The 17,625-nt window shown below is 41.4% G+C and overlaps 2 protein-coding genes across 3 annotated transcripts; one reads left to right on the top strand and one right to left on the bottom strand.

The window, feature by feature from the left end:
• Nucleotides 1-42: 42 nt before the first annotated feature.
• On the top strand, nucleotides 43-17,395 carry LOC142162686 (uncharacterized). Its single transcript, XM_075219204.1, has 3 exons — nucleotides 43-114; nucleotides 9,234-9,297; nucleotides 9,843-17,395. The coding sequence occupies exon 3, from the start codon at nucleotides 11,097-11,099 to the stop codon at nucleotides 12,444-12,446; it is 1,350 nt and encodes a 449-aa protein (XP_075075305.1). The 5' UTR covers nucleotides 43-114; nucleotides 9,234-9,297; nucleotides 9,843-11,096; the 3' UTR covers nucleotides 12,447-17,395.
• Nucleotides 125-5,915, bottom strand: LOC107794527 (protein PHOX1-like). Of its 2 annotated transcripts, XR_012693964.1 has the most exons (4): nucleotides 4,629-5,915; nucleotides 2,354-4,367; nucleotides 2,036-2,264; nucleotides 125-840 (listed from the first exon to the last, which is right to left on the bottom strand). XR_012693964.1 is itself a non-coding variant. In XM_075219203.1 (2 exons), the coding sequence occupies exons 1-2, from the start codon at nucleotides 4,296-4,298 to the stop codon at nucleotides 2,122-2,124; spliced, it is 2,088 nt and encodes a 695-aa protein (XP_075075304.1). In that variant the 5' UTR covers nucleotides 4,299-5,915; the 3' UTR covers nucleotides 125-2,121. The 2 variants fall into 2 exon arrangements, 1 of the variants encoding a protein (XP_075075304.1); XM_075219203.1 differs by having other exon boundaries at nucleotides 125-2,264; nucleotides 2,354-5,915.
• Nucleotides 17,396-17,625: the final 230 nt, after the last annotated feature.

Here is a 17,625-nt window from a genome sequence, read left to right as displayed (position 1 = left end):
TGGTTTCCTGCCGAAAGCACAATCTGGAGATTGACAAGTAGGGGCGGATCTAGGAGTTAAAGAGTCCCTGGATCTGGAGTTCTTACTAGCTTGAGGAGCATCGCTCTTGAAACAGTAAGTTGAATTCTCTTAATATATACCAAATCTAATGGATTCTCTCTCTCTCTCTCTCTCTCTCTCCACACACACACACACACACACACACACACACATAAGGTTGGAGCCAAAAGCAATCCAAATCCACTACATATATAATATATTCGCCCTGTTGGCATACATCCTTGCTTTTCCGCATGCAGTCTTTATTGTTCTCTTAATTTTCCTTTTTTTTCCCTTTTCCAATGTGGATGGCTAACAATAACAACGGTAAGTATTGAAAACAATGGCATAAAGTTCTCTTGGCTACCTATAGCCGAGCATTTCGAAAGGAAGGGGAAAAAGAAAGTAAAAAAGAAACAATGGAATCTTCAACAGAGACGCACTAGAATATGATTTGAAAAAGGACAATTTCTAACAAATACATTATACAAAATCTGTGGGATTGAGTGAAGATGAAAACTGAATATGCTATTTTCTATGTGCAACAGACTTACTAATCCAGTGCTTTACTTTACTAGCTGTGTGAAAAATTGAATGCAAATAATGCAAATCACTAAGAGATACTTTGCATGGGTCCTCTAACCAAGATTAACCAAAACCGTAAAAGCCAATGATGATACAGCAACCTTGACATCCTAGAACAAAACAATCTCTTCAAAGCCAAAACTCGGTGATGTAACAGCTACTTGCTCCAAAAGTAAAAAAACAGATCATGAAGACAGTAGTTTCACAAAAAAGGATCTGCAAGAACATGAATTCTTTGCTCAGTGAAGGAGATCCATCTTCTACAATTAGCCAACAGTAGGTAATCTAATATGTCTATGATAAGTTATTATTGAAAGCGAATACATATGATCTCTCTTCCAATAAAACAAAAGCGATAGAGGCAGCTACTTATGCAGCTGCAATTAAAAAAATTATGAGCGCAGGACATTTCTGAACTTCTGACATCTTCATCAGCCAAAACTAACAGGCTATGTAAGACTTAGTTTTAACAACTTAAGTTTGGATCTCACTAGACAAAAACTTTCAAGAGGTTAATTTACCAAGCCTAACAATCTGAAGAAGAATTTTATTACCATGCAATATGGAATGTAATGCAAAGTTACATCCAATTGCTTGGTAGATTCACAGGTTATGTTGTAAAGATGGGGAACTAACATAACAATAACAATGATGTAATTTCAATGAGCCAGGATTCTAAACAAAAATGGGTTCTTGTGAAGATGTTGGTAAAAGGAAAAGGCCCTTTCCTCAAGGGTATTTGTTACTGACAATAAAAGGAACCTCTCATGTTAGCTATAAGCCTATAACTGAACATTCTTGGTTCGGTAATGCTGCAGTTGATCAATTCAATATCTTCTAAGTTCTAACTGAGTATCTTAGTTAATGTTAAGCAGCATTTTCTTAAGGAGCTTTGTCACTGTCTGGTTTTCTTCTCTTGAGGGCTCTAATCTTCAAATTTAGTCCTATTGAGCTTCTGCTTCTTCTATAAGAAATACCAATAACTTTCCAGTTGAGCTTTTTTTCCTGTCCTGTTATGACAAAAGCTAACATGACATTGTGACTTGTAAGTTATAACTGAAATGACCATATGGTAAATGCCCAAGACAGACCACAACAAACACAATGGACGTATATAAAATCTCCCTGTTTTAAGATGATAACATCGTTAATCAAGAAAATTCAATTTTACCCAGAGTAACATGCATCTCCGAATATTATGTTCTTCCTTTTCCTTTTCTACTGTTTGAGTTACTTTCTTGTGTTTTTTTTCTTGTCATTGTTTAAGAGTGGAAAGAACAGACAGTAAAATCATCATCAGAAACCTCAAGGCTAACGTTCTCTGAGTTATTCTCACTACCATTAAGTCAAAATAGCATGTAAGTGATGAAAAAGTTGTAATAACACACTACTCTTGGAAGCAGTTACTTACATATTGACTTGGGAAGTTTATCACCACATAAACTTGTAGAGGCAATACCAATAGTCTCTGCTTTAATGTATCATAAGCTTTGCAATTCAAAGATTTTCCAGTATAGAATGAAGACTTGAAACCCGACGACGGAACAGCGGTTCTAGCCTGAAAGCTGGCACCCCAGTTTGCCACCTGTTTGTATCATATATTTCACTCCATGCCTGTACAATCTCATCAACCTTGAACCCTGGAATAGAAAAGGTGCAAGATTTTAAAGAAAATTACACAAGGAAAACATAAAAGAACCAATTAACAAAAATCTTATTCATATTTTACCTTCCATAGCAGTTTCATTGGAACAGTGGTTCTTTATCATGACTGCAATATCAGTTTGAGATGCTCCAGCTAGTTCAAACTTTTCAACTGCAACCTCTAGACATTCTTCCCAGGTTGGTAATCCTATCTTAAATTCCACGACAGAACGTTCATAGAGAATGGTTCCCCATAACAGGTAAATCTGAGACCTCATGTTTTCAGCTTGCTCTTTAGCTTCTCCAGCTGGTTTATCTTTAAGTATACCTTCCAAACCCCTTTTCTGCAACTGAGCTTTATATTCATCGTGTTTCGAGAGTCCATTTAGACACTGTTCTTCCATCTCTTCCCACATTTCGATCCCTCTTTCTATACTATCCTCAGCCTTGTTATAGAGCTCCAAGATCTCTGCACATGTCCCTGTCTCTAACTCTACTTTACTACCAATCAAATAGTACCAAGAGAGTTTTGCTTGTTCAAACTGCTGCTGACCGAGTGAAAGAAGGCTTTCGTAGAAATCTGGCTTGACTCTAAGAGCTTCTTCATATCTCATTTCTGCCATTTCATATTCTTTTTCTGCCCATTCATATGCAGATTTAACCTGTTCAGATACCGACTCCCCAGAACCTTCTTCTGTGAAAAACACTTCTTTTCTTGCTCTAGACATATGCACATTTCCCCAATTAAACAAAGACAAAGCTGCCATCTCTTGGAACTGAGCTGAAGCAATTTCAAAAAGCTCTTCTGCTTCTGCATTTGTAACAGTGTCCTCCATAGCTTCTGAATATAACTTCATTCCTGTATCGTGAAGATCCAGATATGAGTCACAATCCACTCCAACATGATTCTTGAATAGCGTAGCAAATTGGACAATCCAGTTCCCGGGGCATGTTGGCCCTTTATCCAGTTTCCTCTTTTCCTTCGTGACTATAGTTGATGTGCAAATACTGAGATTCACATCTTTTTCAACCCTCATTGCCTCATACATAGGTTCTTCATCAGGACTAACTTCTGTAATGTAGAGTCTTAAAGAACCCCGAGTATCAACGGATGATTCAGCCAACCTGAGCTCATCAGTAGTTGTGATAGTAACCAAGTCACCTTCTTGATCCCTATACTTGATAAGTGCACCCTTCAAGTTTGGAAATCGATCTTGAACTACGTCTCTCACAAGTTGAAAACTGCAACTAACTGGTAACTGTGCACATCTTATATCCTCCCCGAGAACCAACTTCACTGTTCTTGTCGCTGGTTTTTCTTCCTCAACGCTTCTCTTCTCCTCCACAACCACCTTGTCCTCTGTCTTCTCTTCTTTGACCCCATCAACCTTAGCTTCCTTAATCTCAACAGCTTTCTTTCTATCAAATTTATTGTTCTTTTTCTTTTTCATGTTATCCTTCACAACATCGGTAGATAGTGGAGGTGGCAATACTAATTTTTTATCTTCAACATTAAGAAACTTTTCTTCTATTCCCCTTTTAACCTTATCTGCAATCTCCAATGCAGTCAAATTATTAGGTTCAATACTCAAAACATGGTTCACATCCCTTAAAGCTAAGTCAAGCCTATTCAATGATTCATAACACTTTGCTCTCTTCAACAAAGCTTTACTATATTTTGGAGCAACTTCAAGTGCCAAGTTACATTCATTTATAGCTTTTGGTAGTTCCCTAATACCCATTTGCATGTAGCAAGTAGCCATGTTGCTATGCAAATAGGCAACATCAATATGATTCCTAGGAAGTAATTTGATGGCTTTTTCATACTTCAACATAGCGCCCTCGTGATCGCGTTTCTGAAAGAGCTTGTTTCCTTCTTCCTTCAGTTCTTGAGACATCTTGATAAACACAGCTGTGTCCTCATCAAATGCTTTGGATTTATGCTCTGAAGCAGCTTTACTATGTTTCACATTTCCAGCATTTGATTTTGATTTTACATGACTTTTCTTTTTCCCTGAGGGCTTTCCCATGGTTGTGTACCCCTATAAGCTAATCTATACAGCAGCCTAAAATCAATGCTTCACAACTTTGATTTAGTCCTAAAAACCAGATAGAAAGGTGGAAAATGCTAATTATTCAACCAGAGAAAATGAATAAATAAGAAAATTAAAGCAATTATATAGAAAATTCATATAATTGATCTACAATCGATACAAGATTAAAAATGTAATTAAATTGATTGATAGACCCAAAAAAGGGAGAGAAGGGATGAGAATATATATGATGTTTGGAACAATGAGAAGAAAGTCCTAAACACTAAACAGAATCCTTAAAAACATTCAGAAGAAAAAATACTTCACTTTTTAGTTGTCTGTGGCCTGTTCCTTGTCTGATTCTAACACAAAAGGTGGCATCTATAGAAGAGAAAGGGAAATGTTGATAGAAAATGAAGGATTTCTTTTCTTTTCCCTTCCATATTTGCTGCCTTTTTGCGTTCACGTCATATTCGCTTTTAACAAGACGTGCCTGCATGATTTTGAACAAAGGCTGTGGACCCTCTGAATTTGATTTTATATTTGGTTTTAAATTAAACCAATTTACAAAAGTAATCGCCTTTTTCGATTTTATTTTAGAAGAAATTGATTTTAGAAATTATTGTGTATGCTTGTACATGGAAAAATAATAAACAAAAATTTATTAAACGTATATTTATGTTACTATATTCTAGAATTACCAGAAAGCCAATTGATTTACTATATAATCAGACGAAACGATAGATGCGACAGTAGGGCGAAGGTAGAGGGGTTATCCAGTCATAAGGTACAAACAGTTAAAAATAATAGTAGTAAATTCAGATAAAAAAGAATTATAGAGACCTAAATAAAAAAATAAAAAAAAGGGACCGAGATAAAATTTGTTAATCTGAAATCAAAATTGATTTTCAAACTATTTTTTAAAGATTACAATTTTTATGTCCAAACGCTTACTAAGTCTTGTTAATGGGTAGCGTGGTCTTTTCCGATCAGCGAAACTTATCCTGTCAAACCTAATAAAAAAGCATCTATGATTTTGTACTAAATTTCACTTACCATATTCGATAAAAACCTAGATCAATTGTTTTGTTTTGAGGAGAAATGGTGCCCGAAAACTAATACATTTTGTCTTTCCTCGAGGATATGTTAGTTTTGGGAGGTCTTTCTCTTTACTAAAGAATATGTATTAATTTCAATTGACTCAGAAAATAATATAAGAATAAATAATCAATTATTGGAGATTCGAGGTAAATGTGTGAAAATTCCATCTCATAAAGCCACTTATGGTTGGTGGTTAGACGAATTTATGGGGAAGGACAGTGACATTGAACGTGAAGCCTTTCTTGCTATATGGTTTTCGCTATTTGTATTCCTAAGATCCACCTACAGTAGCATTGTAAAAGAAGTTTTTCCCTTAGCAATTTATCTTGCTAGAGGCGACAAAATCTCGCACCTACTATTTATAGGAGTATAACATTCTCTGGTAAATATAGATCTCAATAGATGCTTTCAAGAAAAGCAAGAGCAAGCGAAATGTTGTTACCTTAGCAAGACAAATTGCAATGGGGAAACTTCTTTACAATTTATGTAACTTAGGCAGATTGTATTTATAGAAAAAAGAACGTAAGAAAAACTAAGTACGTTTTAACTTTTATATGAATTTACTTGGTGTATTACATTTAACAATGGGAGAAATTTAAAAATAGCCAGATTTACAACTGGTCGTTCAAAAATAGCCCAGTTCAAAAGTAATCGAAATTTAGTCACTTTTCATGTAAAGATAAATCTCAGCGAAAACACAGTTCAAAACCTGGAAAATATGCCAGTATATTATACTGGAGTTCCAGCATAAGTATGCTTGAACTCCAGCATATTATACTGGAGTTCCCGGATAAGTATGCTGGAACTCTAGCATAATATGATGGAGTTCCAGCATAAGTACACTAGAACTCCAGCATAATATACTGGAGTTCCAGCAAGTATAATTGTCCAGTATAATATACTGGAGTTTGGAGCACTGGTGCTCCAGTCTCCAGTATATTATACTGGAGTCAGCAAAGTATATCGGTCCAGTATAATATGCTGGAGTTCATACACAGGTGCACCGAACTCCAGCATATTATGCTGGACCGGTCTCTGTTGCAGCAAAATAGTATCTATTTTTCATTGACTTCGTAAACGTTGGCTATTTTTGAATGACCAATCCGAAAACTGGCTATACTGTGCTATTTTTACGGAAAGAAAGGCATCATGTTCTATTTCACTACCTTCCTCATACATTCATCTAACTACCAACCATCAGTGAACATATGAGATGGAGTTTTCATTCATTTACTTCAAGCCTCCAATAATTAATTATTTATTCTTATTTGATCTTCTGAATTAAGAAAGTTAATACATATTCCCCTGGCAGAGAAAATTACCTCCCAAAATCATCATGTCCTCTAAGGTGATAGTTACTTCGCCTCAAGGAAAGAGATATGTATTTGTTTTTGGCACCATTTCTTTCCAAAAGCTAACAACTAATAAAGGTTTTTACGGATATGGTAAGTGAAACTTAGTGTTGAATCGTAGTTTCCAACTGCAAGAGGACCAGGAGCATTATACCAATGGATAAATAGGAAAAGAACTTGTGACGACCTGGCCAGTCGTCTTAAGAATTTACGCTCCGATCCCCTATTAACTGCTTTCCCCGTATTTATTTCTGCTATTTTGATTTACCGGGATGTTCGATTTGAGTTTCGGAGAGTTTTGGGACACTTAGTCCCTTAATGAGAGCTTAAGTTTTGGAAATTTGACCATAGTCGGAACAGAGTGAAGACGGCCTCGGAACGGAATTCTGATGGTTCCGTTAGCTCCGTTTGGTGATTTTGGGCTTAGGGGCGTGTTTGGATTGTGTTTTGGAGGTTCATAGCTAATTTAGGCTTGAAATGCCGAAAGTCGAATTTTGAAGTTTCCGGTTCGATAGTGAGATTTTGATCCGAGAGTCGGAATAGAATTCCGGAAGTTGGAGTAGCTCCGTAGTGTTGAACGTGACGTGAGTGCAAAATTTCAGGTCATTTGGACGAGGTTTGATAGATTTTGATAGAAAGCGTAAATTTAGAGTTTTGGAGTTCTTAGGCTTGAATCCGTGGTTGATTCATCGTTTCGATGTTGTTTTAGGTGTTCTAAGGATTGGTATAAGTTTGGATAGTGGTATATGACTTGTTCGTGCTTTTGGTTGAATTGTCGGGGGCCTCGGGATGATTTCGGGTGGTTAATGGGAAGTTTGGAGTTGAGAGTTTGCAGCTAAAGTTTCAAATCTGCTGTCATAACCGCACCTGCGGCTTGGGGACCGTAGGTGCGAGCCCGCAGAAGCGATAAGGGGAGCCGCAGATGCGGCCAAGAGGAAGATGGGCTGGATCCGCAGATGCGGGAGTTAGGCCGCACCTGCGAGGTCGTAGAAGCGGGATGCATGTCGCAGCGGAAATGTGGCCTTAAGTGAATTGTCACAGATGTGACCATGTCCTCGCAAAAGCGGGACCGTAGATGCGGTCCCAGAGCTGCACAAGCGGATTAGCTGGGCAGAAACATATAAATACTTGCCTTCGCGAAATTTAGCTATTTTTCACCTCTTTTCAAACGGGGAAGGAGCTTTGGAGAGCATTTTCAAGAGGGATTTTCAGAGGAGTTCATTGGGGTAAGGTCTTTGGTCCCTAAACTCGTTATTGGAATGATTTTTATCATTTTAAGCATGAAAAATTAAGGAAAAATCAGTGGTAAATTGAGGGTTAGGGCTTGACTAATTAGAGACCTTTGAGTGATGATTTGATGGACCATTTGAGTTTCGATTTTGGTACTTTTGGTATGACTGAACTCGTGAGAGTGTGAGGATTCTGGAAATGTAAATTTTACCCGATTCCGAGACATGGGCTCGAGGGGAGTTTTGGTTATTTTACCTAATTTCACGTATTAACTTAGAGTTGGTTTGTAGAATCAGTTACTTGAAGTGTTATTTACATTATGCAATTGAATTGAATAGATTTGGGCCATTTGGAGTCGAGTACTCATGGCAAGAACATGGTCTCGGGTTGATTTTGAGTCGGTTCGAGGTAAGTGGCTTGCCTAACCTTGAGTGGGGGACCTTCCCCATAGGATTTGGTATTATTGATAATTGAAATGCCTTGTACGTGAGGTGACGAGTGCGTACTTGTGCTAATGGTTGAAAATCCAATTTTCATTAAGTAATTACTAGTATGTTTCCCTTCATGTTTTTATTACTTGTACTATTAAGCCTGTTGTTAGCTTAGGAAAGCATGTCTAAGTGATTTAATTGCCTTATTTGCTCAAACTGCTTTACCAGAATTTTGTGCAGCATGCTAGGCTAGAATTACGTGTTTACCTTAATATGAAAATTGACATTTCTGAATATTTTTCCTGTTGTTGCTGTGTATTTACATTGGGACTACGGATGTGGGATTCCGGTAGCTATCCCTTCTCTATTTATATTTGGGACTACGGATGTGGGATTCCGGTAGATCCTCCTGCACAGTTATATGGAACTACGGGACTGCACCCGGTAGATTCCCCCAGTACTGGGTATTTACATTTGGGACTACGGAACGGGATTCCGGTAGATCCCCGCGCACTATGAGTTGGACTACGAGACAGTATCCTGGGAGATCCCCGATTGTTATTTTTGGTGCTGAGCCGTATTTCTTTCTGTGTTTACCTTGCCTCTGTAATAGCTGTTGCTGCCCTTTATATCTTGTGTTACTTTTACTACTATACTTATTTATACTGTTCTGTCCTACACTGTCGAACTTTATATTTATTTAACCTCAGTAGGGCCCTGACCTTCCTCGTCACTACCCGACTGAGGTTAGGCTTGGCATTTACTGAGTATCGCTGTGGTGTACTCATGCCCTTTCTGCGCATGTTTTTCATGTGCAGATCCAGGTACTTCGACCCAGTCCTATCACCCTTGAGGCTAGGCGACTGTTCCAGAGACTTTGAGGTATATCTGCCGCGTCCGCAGATCGATAAGTCCCTTTCTACTCTCCCTATTGTATTAGACCTTCTGTATTTCTTTTCTTGGTTAGATATTCTGGAGCTAGACACTGGTAGATATTCTAAGGCTTGTGGTTTCATGAGATTCTGGGTTTTGGAAAAATGTATTAGTTTTTGAGAGTTAATGTTATGTAGTCGAGCGACACTTTAAACACTGTTTTATTACACTATTTTTGTTTTAAATTGTTTATCTTCCGCAAATTTGGTTTATCTTTCGTATTTTAGGCTTACCTAGTTGTAGAGACTAGGTGCTGTCACGATGGTTCACGGAGGGCGAACCGGGGTCGTGACAAGTTGGTATCAGAGCTCTAGGTTCATAAGAGTCTTAAATCACAAGCCGGTTTATTAGAGTCTCGCGGATCGGTACTGAGTCGTCTGTACTTATCTGCAAGAGGCTATGTAACTGTTAGGAAAATTCCACTTCATTTGATTTCCTTGTCGTGCGAGATTTGATGTCACAATTCTAAACTTCTGTCTTCTATTCTCTCACAGATGGTGAGGACACGTGCTACCCGAGATGATCAGGCACCCGCGCCCCCTATTGCAGCCGTCAGAGGCCGGGGCCGGGGGAGAGGCCGAGGACGCGCATGTGGTGCAGCCAAAACACCTATGCGAGCTGCCATCGAGGTACCATCAGCAGTTCCAGCTGGATTCCAGGCACCTGATACGCTTACTGCTACTACTACTCCAACACTTCAGGAGACTCTGGCACAGTTCATGAGCATGTACACCACTTTGGCTCAGGCAGGGTTGCTTCCCCTTGCTGCAGATACATCTCAGGTCGGGGGAGGAGCACAGACTCCCGCAGCCCGCACTACTGAGCAACGAGTGCATGTTGAGCAGGTCCCTGAGATTATTCCTTTATAGCCTGCAGTCCGACATCAACCCGAGGATAGGGCAGTGGTTTCCGAGGATGAGTAGCTGAGGCTTTAAAGGTTCAAGAAGTACAAGTTTCCTGTATTAAGTGGTTTAGCATCGGATGATGCTCTGGGATTTCTATATGAGTGTTACCGCATTCTCCGTACCATGGGTATATCAGGGTCGAGCAGGGTTTCCTTCACTACTTTCTAGCTTCGAGGAGCCGCCTATGAGTGGTGACGCACCTATGAGTTAGACAGTTCGGATGAGGCTGCTTCACTGACTTGGACTCAGTTTTCAGATCTGTTCTTGAGAGAGTATGTTCCTTAGAGCCTCAGAGACGAATGACGCGCAGAGTTTGAGTATTTGCGCCAGGGTGCTATGACTGTCTCAGAGTATGCTGTCTGTTACACTAGTTTGGCTAGACATGCACTAGCCTTGGTTTCTACTGTTCGCGAGAGGGTTCGCCAGTTTATTGAGGGCCTTATTCCCAACATCAGGTCTGGCAAGGCTTGTGAGTTGGAGATGGATATTTTTTATCAGTAGGTGGTGAGCATTGCTAGGAGGATTGAGGGTATGCATGCAAGGGAGAGAGAGGAGAGGGAGGCCAAGAGGTCTCGAGAGTCGGGCCATTATTCTAGTGCCCGTGCCCCAACTGCAGGTCGTCATGGTAGGGGTTATATGAGTCGCCCTGGTCGTTCAGCTCTTCCAGTAGCCAGTGGTATTCCAGCTCCTCCTAGGCCTCAGGAGCCTTATTATGCACCTCCGGTGTCTAGCGCGTCTCCTGCATGAGGTGATTTTAGAGGTCAGTCCAGCAGACCTTGCCCGATCCAGTCACAGCCGCCACATCTTCCCAGAGCTTGTTTTGGGTGTGGTAACATACGCCATATGGTGAGAGATTGCCCCAGACTTGGGAGGGGTGCACCTCCGCAGACTTCTCAGCCACAGCGTGCCTCGCAGAGCTCTCGGGCTATGGTTACAGCTCCAGTTGCTACCCCACCTGCTCAGCCAACTAGAGGTGGAGGTCGGGGAGGTAGAGGTCGCCCTAGAGGGGGAGGCCAGGCCCGATACTATGCCCTTCCTGCCCGTACCGAGGCTGTTGCCTCCAATTCTGTCATCACAGGTATTATACTGGTTTGTCACAGAGATGCATCGGTTCTATTCGATCTAGGCTCCACTTATTCTTATGTATCTTCTTATTTTGCTCCATATTTGGGTGTATCTCGGAATTCTTTGAGTTCCCCTATTTATGTTTCTACTCATGTGGGAGATTCTCTTGTTGTGGATCGCATTTATCGGTCGTGTTTGGTTGCTCTTAGTGGTTTTGAGACCAGAGCCGATTTATTGTTGCTCAGCATAGTAGATTTTGATATTATCTTGGGCATGGACTGGTTGTTGCCCCACTATGCTATTCTTTATTGTCACGCCAAAACCATGACGCTGGCTATGCTAGGTGTACTACGTGTTGAGTGGAGGGGTACTTTAGATCACACTCCTAGTAGAGTTATTTCTTTTCTTAAAGATCAGCGTATGGTTGAGAAGGGGTGTGACGCGTATTTAGCTTATGTGAGAGATGCCAGTATTGATACCCATTCAGTTGATTCAGTCCCAGTAGTACAGGATTTTCCCAATGTGTTTCCAGCTGATCTTTCGGGCATGCCGCCTGATAGAGATATTGATTTTGACATAGATGTATTGCCGGGCACTCAGCCCATTTCTATTCCTTCGTATCGTATGGCTCCTCCCGAGTTGAAGGATCAGTTACAGGAATTGTTTGATAAGGGTTTTATTCGGTCCAGTGTATCACCTTGCGGTGCTCCTGTCTTGTTTGTGAAGAAAAAAGATGGTTTTATGCATATGTGTATCGATTATCGCCAGTTGAACAAGGTTACAGTGAAGAACCGTTATCCTTTTCCTCGTATTGATGATGTGTTTGACCAGCTTCAGGGCACACATGTGTTTTCTAAGATTGACTTGCGCTTAGCTTACCATCAGTTGAAGATTCGGGAGCCAGATATCCCGAAGACTGCTTTCAGGACTCAGTATGGTTATTCCGAGTTCCTTATTATGTTATTTGGGCTGACCAATGCACTAGCCACCTTTATGCACTTGATGCACAGTGTGTTCCGGCCGTATCTTGACTCACTCGTCATTGTCTTTATTGATGATATTCTGGTGTATTCCCAGAGTTGGGAAGATCATGAGCAGCACCTGAGGACCGTGCTTCAGACTCTGTGAGAGAAGAAGTTATACGCTAAGTTCTCGAAATGTAAGTTTTGGTTGGATTCTGTGGCATTCTTAAGCCACGTGGTATCGAGTGAGGGTATTTAGGTGGATCCGAAGAAAGTAGAGGCCGTGCAGATTTGGCACAATCTATCCTCAGCTACCGAGATCCGCAGTTTACTTGGCTTGGCGGGTTACTACCATCATTTTGTTGAGGGGTTTTCATCGATTGCAGCCCCTATGACCAGACTGACCCAGAAGGGAGCTCTGTTCCAGTGAACGGGGGAGTGTGAGGCGAGCTTTCAGAAGCTCAAGACAGCTTTGTCTACAATCCCAATTTTGATATTGCTACATGTTTGGGGTCTTACACTGTCTATTGTGATGCCTCGAGGATTGGCCTTAGAGCGGTTTTGATAAGGACGGTAGGGTGATTGCCTACGCATCCAGACAGTTGAAGGTACATGAGAAGAACTACCCTATTCATGATCTTGAGCTAGCTGCCATTGTTCACGCCCTGACGATCTGGTGTCATTATTTGTACGGAGTTCCTTGTGAGATTTATACTGATAATCGGAGTTTGCAGCACCTGTTCAAGCAAAAGGATCTAAATTTGCGCCAGAGGAGATGGTTAGAGTTGTTGAAGGACTATGATATCACTATTTTGTATCACCCGGGTAAGGCCAATGTGGTGGCCAATGCCTTGAGTCGCCGGGCAGAGAGTTTTGGGAGTTTGGCTTATTTACCAGCATTGGACAGGCCTATGACGATGGATGTTCAGGCCTTAGCCAGCCAGTTTGTGAGATTGGATCTTTCGGAGCCCAGTCGGGTTCTAGCTTGCGTGGTTTCTTGGTTTTCCTTATTTGATCGTATCAGGGAGCGTCAGTATGATGACCCTCATTTGCTTGTCCTCAAGGACAAGGTTCAGCATGGTGATGCCAGAGATGTGACAATTGGTGATGACGGGGTATTGAGGATGTAGGGTCGGATTTGTGTACCCAATATTGATGGACTTCGAGAGTTGATTCTGGAGGAGGCTCATAGCTCGCGGTATTCCATTCATTCGGATGCCGCGAAGATGTATCAGGATTTGAGACAACACTACTGATAGAGGCAAATGAAGAAAGATATAGTTGGATTTGTAGCTCGGTGCCTCAACTGTCAGCAGGTAAAGTATGAGCACCAGAGACCGGGTGGGTTGCTTCAGCAGATAGAGATTCTGGAGTGGAAGTGGGAGCAGATCACCATGGACTTTGTAGTTTGGCTCCCACGGACTTTGAGAAAGTTTGATGCTATTTTGGTGATTGTGGATCGGCTAACCAAGTCCGCGCACTTCATTCCTGTATGTACTACCTATTCTTTAGAGCGTCTAGAGGAGATTTATATCCGGGAGATTGTTCGTCTGCATGGTATTTTTGTTTCCATCATTTCAGATAGAGGTACCCAGTTCATATCACGGTTCTGGAGGGCCATTCAACATGAGTTGGGTACTCGGGCGGAGTTGAGTACAACATTTCATCTTTAGAAGGATGGACAGCCCGAGCGCACTATTCAGATTCTTGAGGATATGCTCCGTGCGTGTGTGATTGAGTTTAGAGGGTCTTGGGATTAGTTCTTGCCATTGGCGGAGTTTGCTTACAACAATAGCTATCAGTCCAACATTCAGATGGCACCGTATGAGGCTTTACATGGTAGGCGGTGTAGATCCCCGGTTGGTTGGTTTGAGCTGGGTAAGGCTAGATTTTTGGGCACAGACTTGGTTCATGATTCTTTGGAGAAGGTTAAGGTGATTCAGGATAGACTCCGTACAACCTAGTCCAGACAGAAGAGTTATGCGGACTGGAAGGTTCGTGGTGTTTCCTATATGGTCGGAGAGCGGGTTCTGCTTCGGGTTTCGCCTATGAAGGGTGTTATGAGATTTGGGAAGAAGGGGAAGTTGAGTCCGAGGTTTATTGGCCCTTTTGAGATATTGAGGCATGTTGGGGAGGTTGCTTATGAGCTTGCCTTACCTCCCTGCTTGGTAGGAGTTCATTCAGTATTTCATGTTTCGATGCTCCGGAGGTATCACGGTGATCCGTCGCACGTGTTGGATTTCAGTTCAGTCCAGTTGGACAATGATCTATCTTATGTTGAGGAGCCAGTGGCGATATTAGACAGGCATGTTCGAAAGCTGAGGTCAAAGAATAATGCATCAGTAAAGGCTCAGTGGCGGGGTCAGCCAGTTGATGAGGCGACCTGGGAGACCGAGCAGGATATGCGCAGCCATTACCCTTATCTTTTCACTACTTCAGGCATATCTCTATGCACGTTCGAGGACGAATGAATGTTTAAGTGTAGGAGGATGTGACGACCCGGCCGGTCGTCTTAAGAATTTACGCCCCGATCCCCTATTAACTGATTTCCCCGTATTTATTTCTGCTATTTTGATTTGCCGAGATGTTCAGTTTTGAGTTTCGGAGAGTTTTGGGACACTTAGTACCTTAATGAGAGCTTAAGTTTTGAAAATTTGACCGTAGTCGGAATAGAGCAGAGACGGCCTCGGAACGGAATTCCAATGGTTCGGTTAGCTCCGTTGGGTGATTTTGGGCTTAGGGGCATATTCGGATTGTGTTTTGGAGGTCCGTAGCTAATTTATGCTTGAAATGCCGAAAGTTGAATTTTGAAGTTTCCGGTTCGATAGTGAGATTTTGATCCGAGGGTCGGAATGGAATTCCGGGAGTTGGAGTAGCTCCGTAGTGTTGAACGTGACGTGTGTACAAAATTTCAGGTCATTCGGACGAGGTTTGATAGACTTTTTGATCGAAAGCGTAAATTTAGAGTTTTAGAGTTCTTAGGCTTGAATCCGTGGTTGATTCGTTGTTTCGATGTTGTTTTAGGTTTTCTAAGGATTGGTATAAGTTTGGATTGTGGTATATGACTTGTTCGTGATTTTGGTTGAGGTTCCGGGGCCTCGGGATGATTTCGGGTAGTTAACGGGAAGTTTGAAGTTGAGAGTTTGCAGCTGAAGTTTCAAATCTGCTGTCATAACCGCACCTGCGGCTTGAGGATCGCAGGTGCGAGCTCGCAGAACCGATAAGGGGAGCCACAGATGTGGCCAAGAGGAAGATGGGATGGATCCGCAGATGCGGAAGTTAGGCCACACCTGCGAGGTCGCAGAAGCGGAAATGTGGCCTTAAGTGAATTGTCGCAGTTGCAACGATGTCCTCGCAGAAGCAGGACCGCATAGAGCCATAGAAACGGATTAGCTGGGTAGAAACATATAAATACTTGCCTTCGCGAAATTTAGCTATTTTTTCATCTCTTTTCAAACGGGAAGGAGCTTTGGGGAGCATTTTCAAGAGGGATTTTCAGAGGAGTTCATTGGGGTAAGGTCTTTGGTCCCTAAACTCGTTATTGGAATGATTTTTATCATTTTAAGCATGAAAAATTAAGGAAAAATCAATGGTAAATTGGGGGATAGGGCTTGACTAATTAGAGACCTTTGAGTGATGATTTGAGGGACCATTTGAGGTCCAATTTTGGTACTTTTCATATGACTGAACTCGTGAGAGTGTGAGGATTCTGGAAATGTAAATTTCACCCGATTCTGAGACATGGGCCCGAGGGGCGTTTTGGTTATTTTACCTAATTTTACGTATTAGCTTAGACTTTCTTTGTAGAATCAGTTACTTGAAGTGTTATTTACATTATGCAATTGAATTGAATAGATTTGGGTTATTTGGAGTCGAGTACTCGTGGCAAGAACGTGGTCTCGGGTTGATTTTGAGCCGGTTCGAGGCAAGTGGCCTGCCTAACCTTGAGTGGGGGACCTTCCCCTTAGGATTTGGTATTATTGATAATTGAAATGCCATGTACGTGAGGTGACTTGTGCGTACTTGTGCTAATTGTTGGAAATCCGATTTTCATTAAGTAATTACTAGTATGTTTCCTTTCCTGTTTTTATTACTTGCACTATTAAGCCCGTTGTTTGCTTAGGAAAGCATATCTAAGTGATTTAATTGCCTTATTTGCTCAAACTGCTTTACCTGAATTCTGTGCAGCATGCTAGGCTAGAATTACGTGTTTGCCTTAATATGAAAATTGACATTTCTGAATATTTTTCCTGTTGCTACTGTGTATTTACATTGGGACTACGAATGTGGGATTCCGGTTGCTCTCCCTTGTCTGTTTATATTTGGGACTACGGATGTGTGATTCCGGTAGATCCCCATGTACAGTTATATGGAACTATGGGACTGCACCCGGTAGATTTCCCCAGTACTGGGTATTTATATTTGGGACTACAACATGGAATTCCGGTATATCCCCGCGCCCTATGTGTTGGACTACGGGACGGTATCCCGAGAGGTCCATTGGATATGTATATTTGGGACTACAGGACGGTATCCTGGGAGATCCCCGATTGTTATTTTTGGTGCTGAGCTGTATTTCTTTCTGTGTTTACCTTGCCTATGTAATAGTTATTGCTGCCCTTTATATCTTGTGTTACTTTTACTGCTGTACTTATTTATACTGTTCTGTCCTATACTGTCGAACTTTATATTTTATTTAACCTTAGTAGGGCCCTGGCCTTCTTCGTCACTACCCGATCGAGGTTAGGCTTGGCACTTACTAAGTACCACTGTGGTGTACTCATGCCCTTTCTGCACATGTTTTTCATGTGCAGATCCAGGTACTTTGACTCAGTCCTATCACCCTTGAGGCGAGGTGACTGTTCCAGAGACTTCGAGGTATATCTGCCGCGTCCGCAGACTGAGGAGTCCCTTTCTACTCTCCCTATTGTATTAGCCCTTCTATATTTCTTTTCTTGGTTAGATATTATGGAGTTACACACTGGTAGATATTTCAAGGCTTGTGGTTTCATGAGATTCCAGGTTTTGGAAGAATGTATTAGTTTTTGAGAGTTAATGTTGTGTATGCCGAGCAGCACTTTAAACGCTGTTTTATTACACTATTTCTGTTTTAAATTGTTTATCTTTCGCAAATTTGGTTTATCTTTCGTATTTTAGGCTTACCTAGTTGTAGAGATTATGTGCCGTCACGATGGTTCACGGAGAGCGAACCGGGATCGTGACAGAACTGGAGGAAGAAGTGTATGAGAAACTCAAAAAGATATAGAAGATGATCTTGCAGGAGAAGGATGAGAATGTATTTTGAATAGGAACTAAGTTGATAGTATGAGAAAGAATGGAGAAGG

Source organism: Nicotiana tabacum, chromosome 8 (genome assembly GCF_000715075.1).
Source record: "Nicotiana tabacum cultivar K326 chromosome 8, ASM71507v2, whole genome shotgun sequence".
In the NCBI taxonomy this organism is placed as follows: Eukaryota; Viridiplantae; Streptophyta; class Magnoliopsida; order Solanales; family Solanaceae; genus Nicotiana; species Nicotiana tabacum.
Note: the sequence above shows the minus strand (reverse complement) of the source record. Positions and strands in the feature narration are given on the sequence as shown.

Bases quoted from the DNA above. Each gene is read 5' to 3' on its own strand.
- LOC107794527 (XM_075219203.1), bottom strand. From the start codon at position 4,298: ATGGGAAAGCCCTCAGGGAAAAAGAAAAGTCATGTAAAATCAAAATCA. The intron at 2,265-2,353 runs GTAAAATATGAA...TTTCTATTCCAG, and splicing joins CAATGAAACTGCTATGGAAG to GGTTCAAGGTTGATGAGATT.
- LOC142162686 (XM_075219204.1), top strand. From the start codon at position 11,097: ATGGTGAGAGATTGCCCCAGACTTGGGAGGGGTGCACCTCCGCAGACT.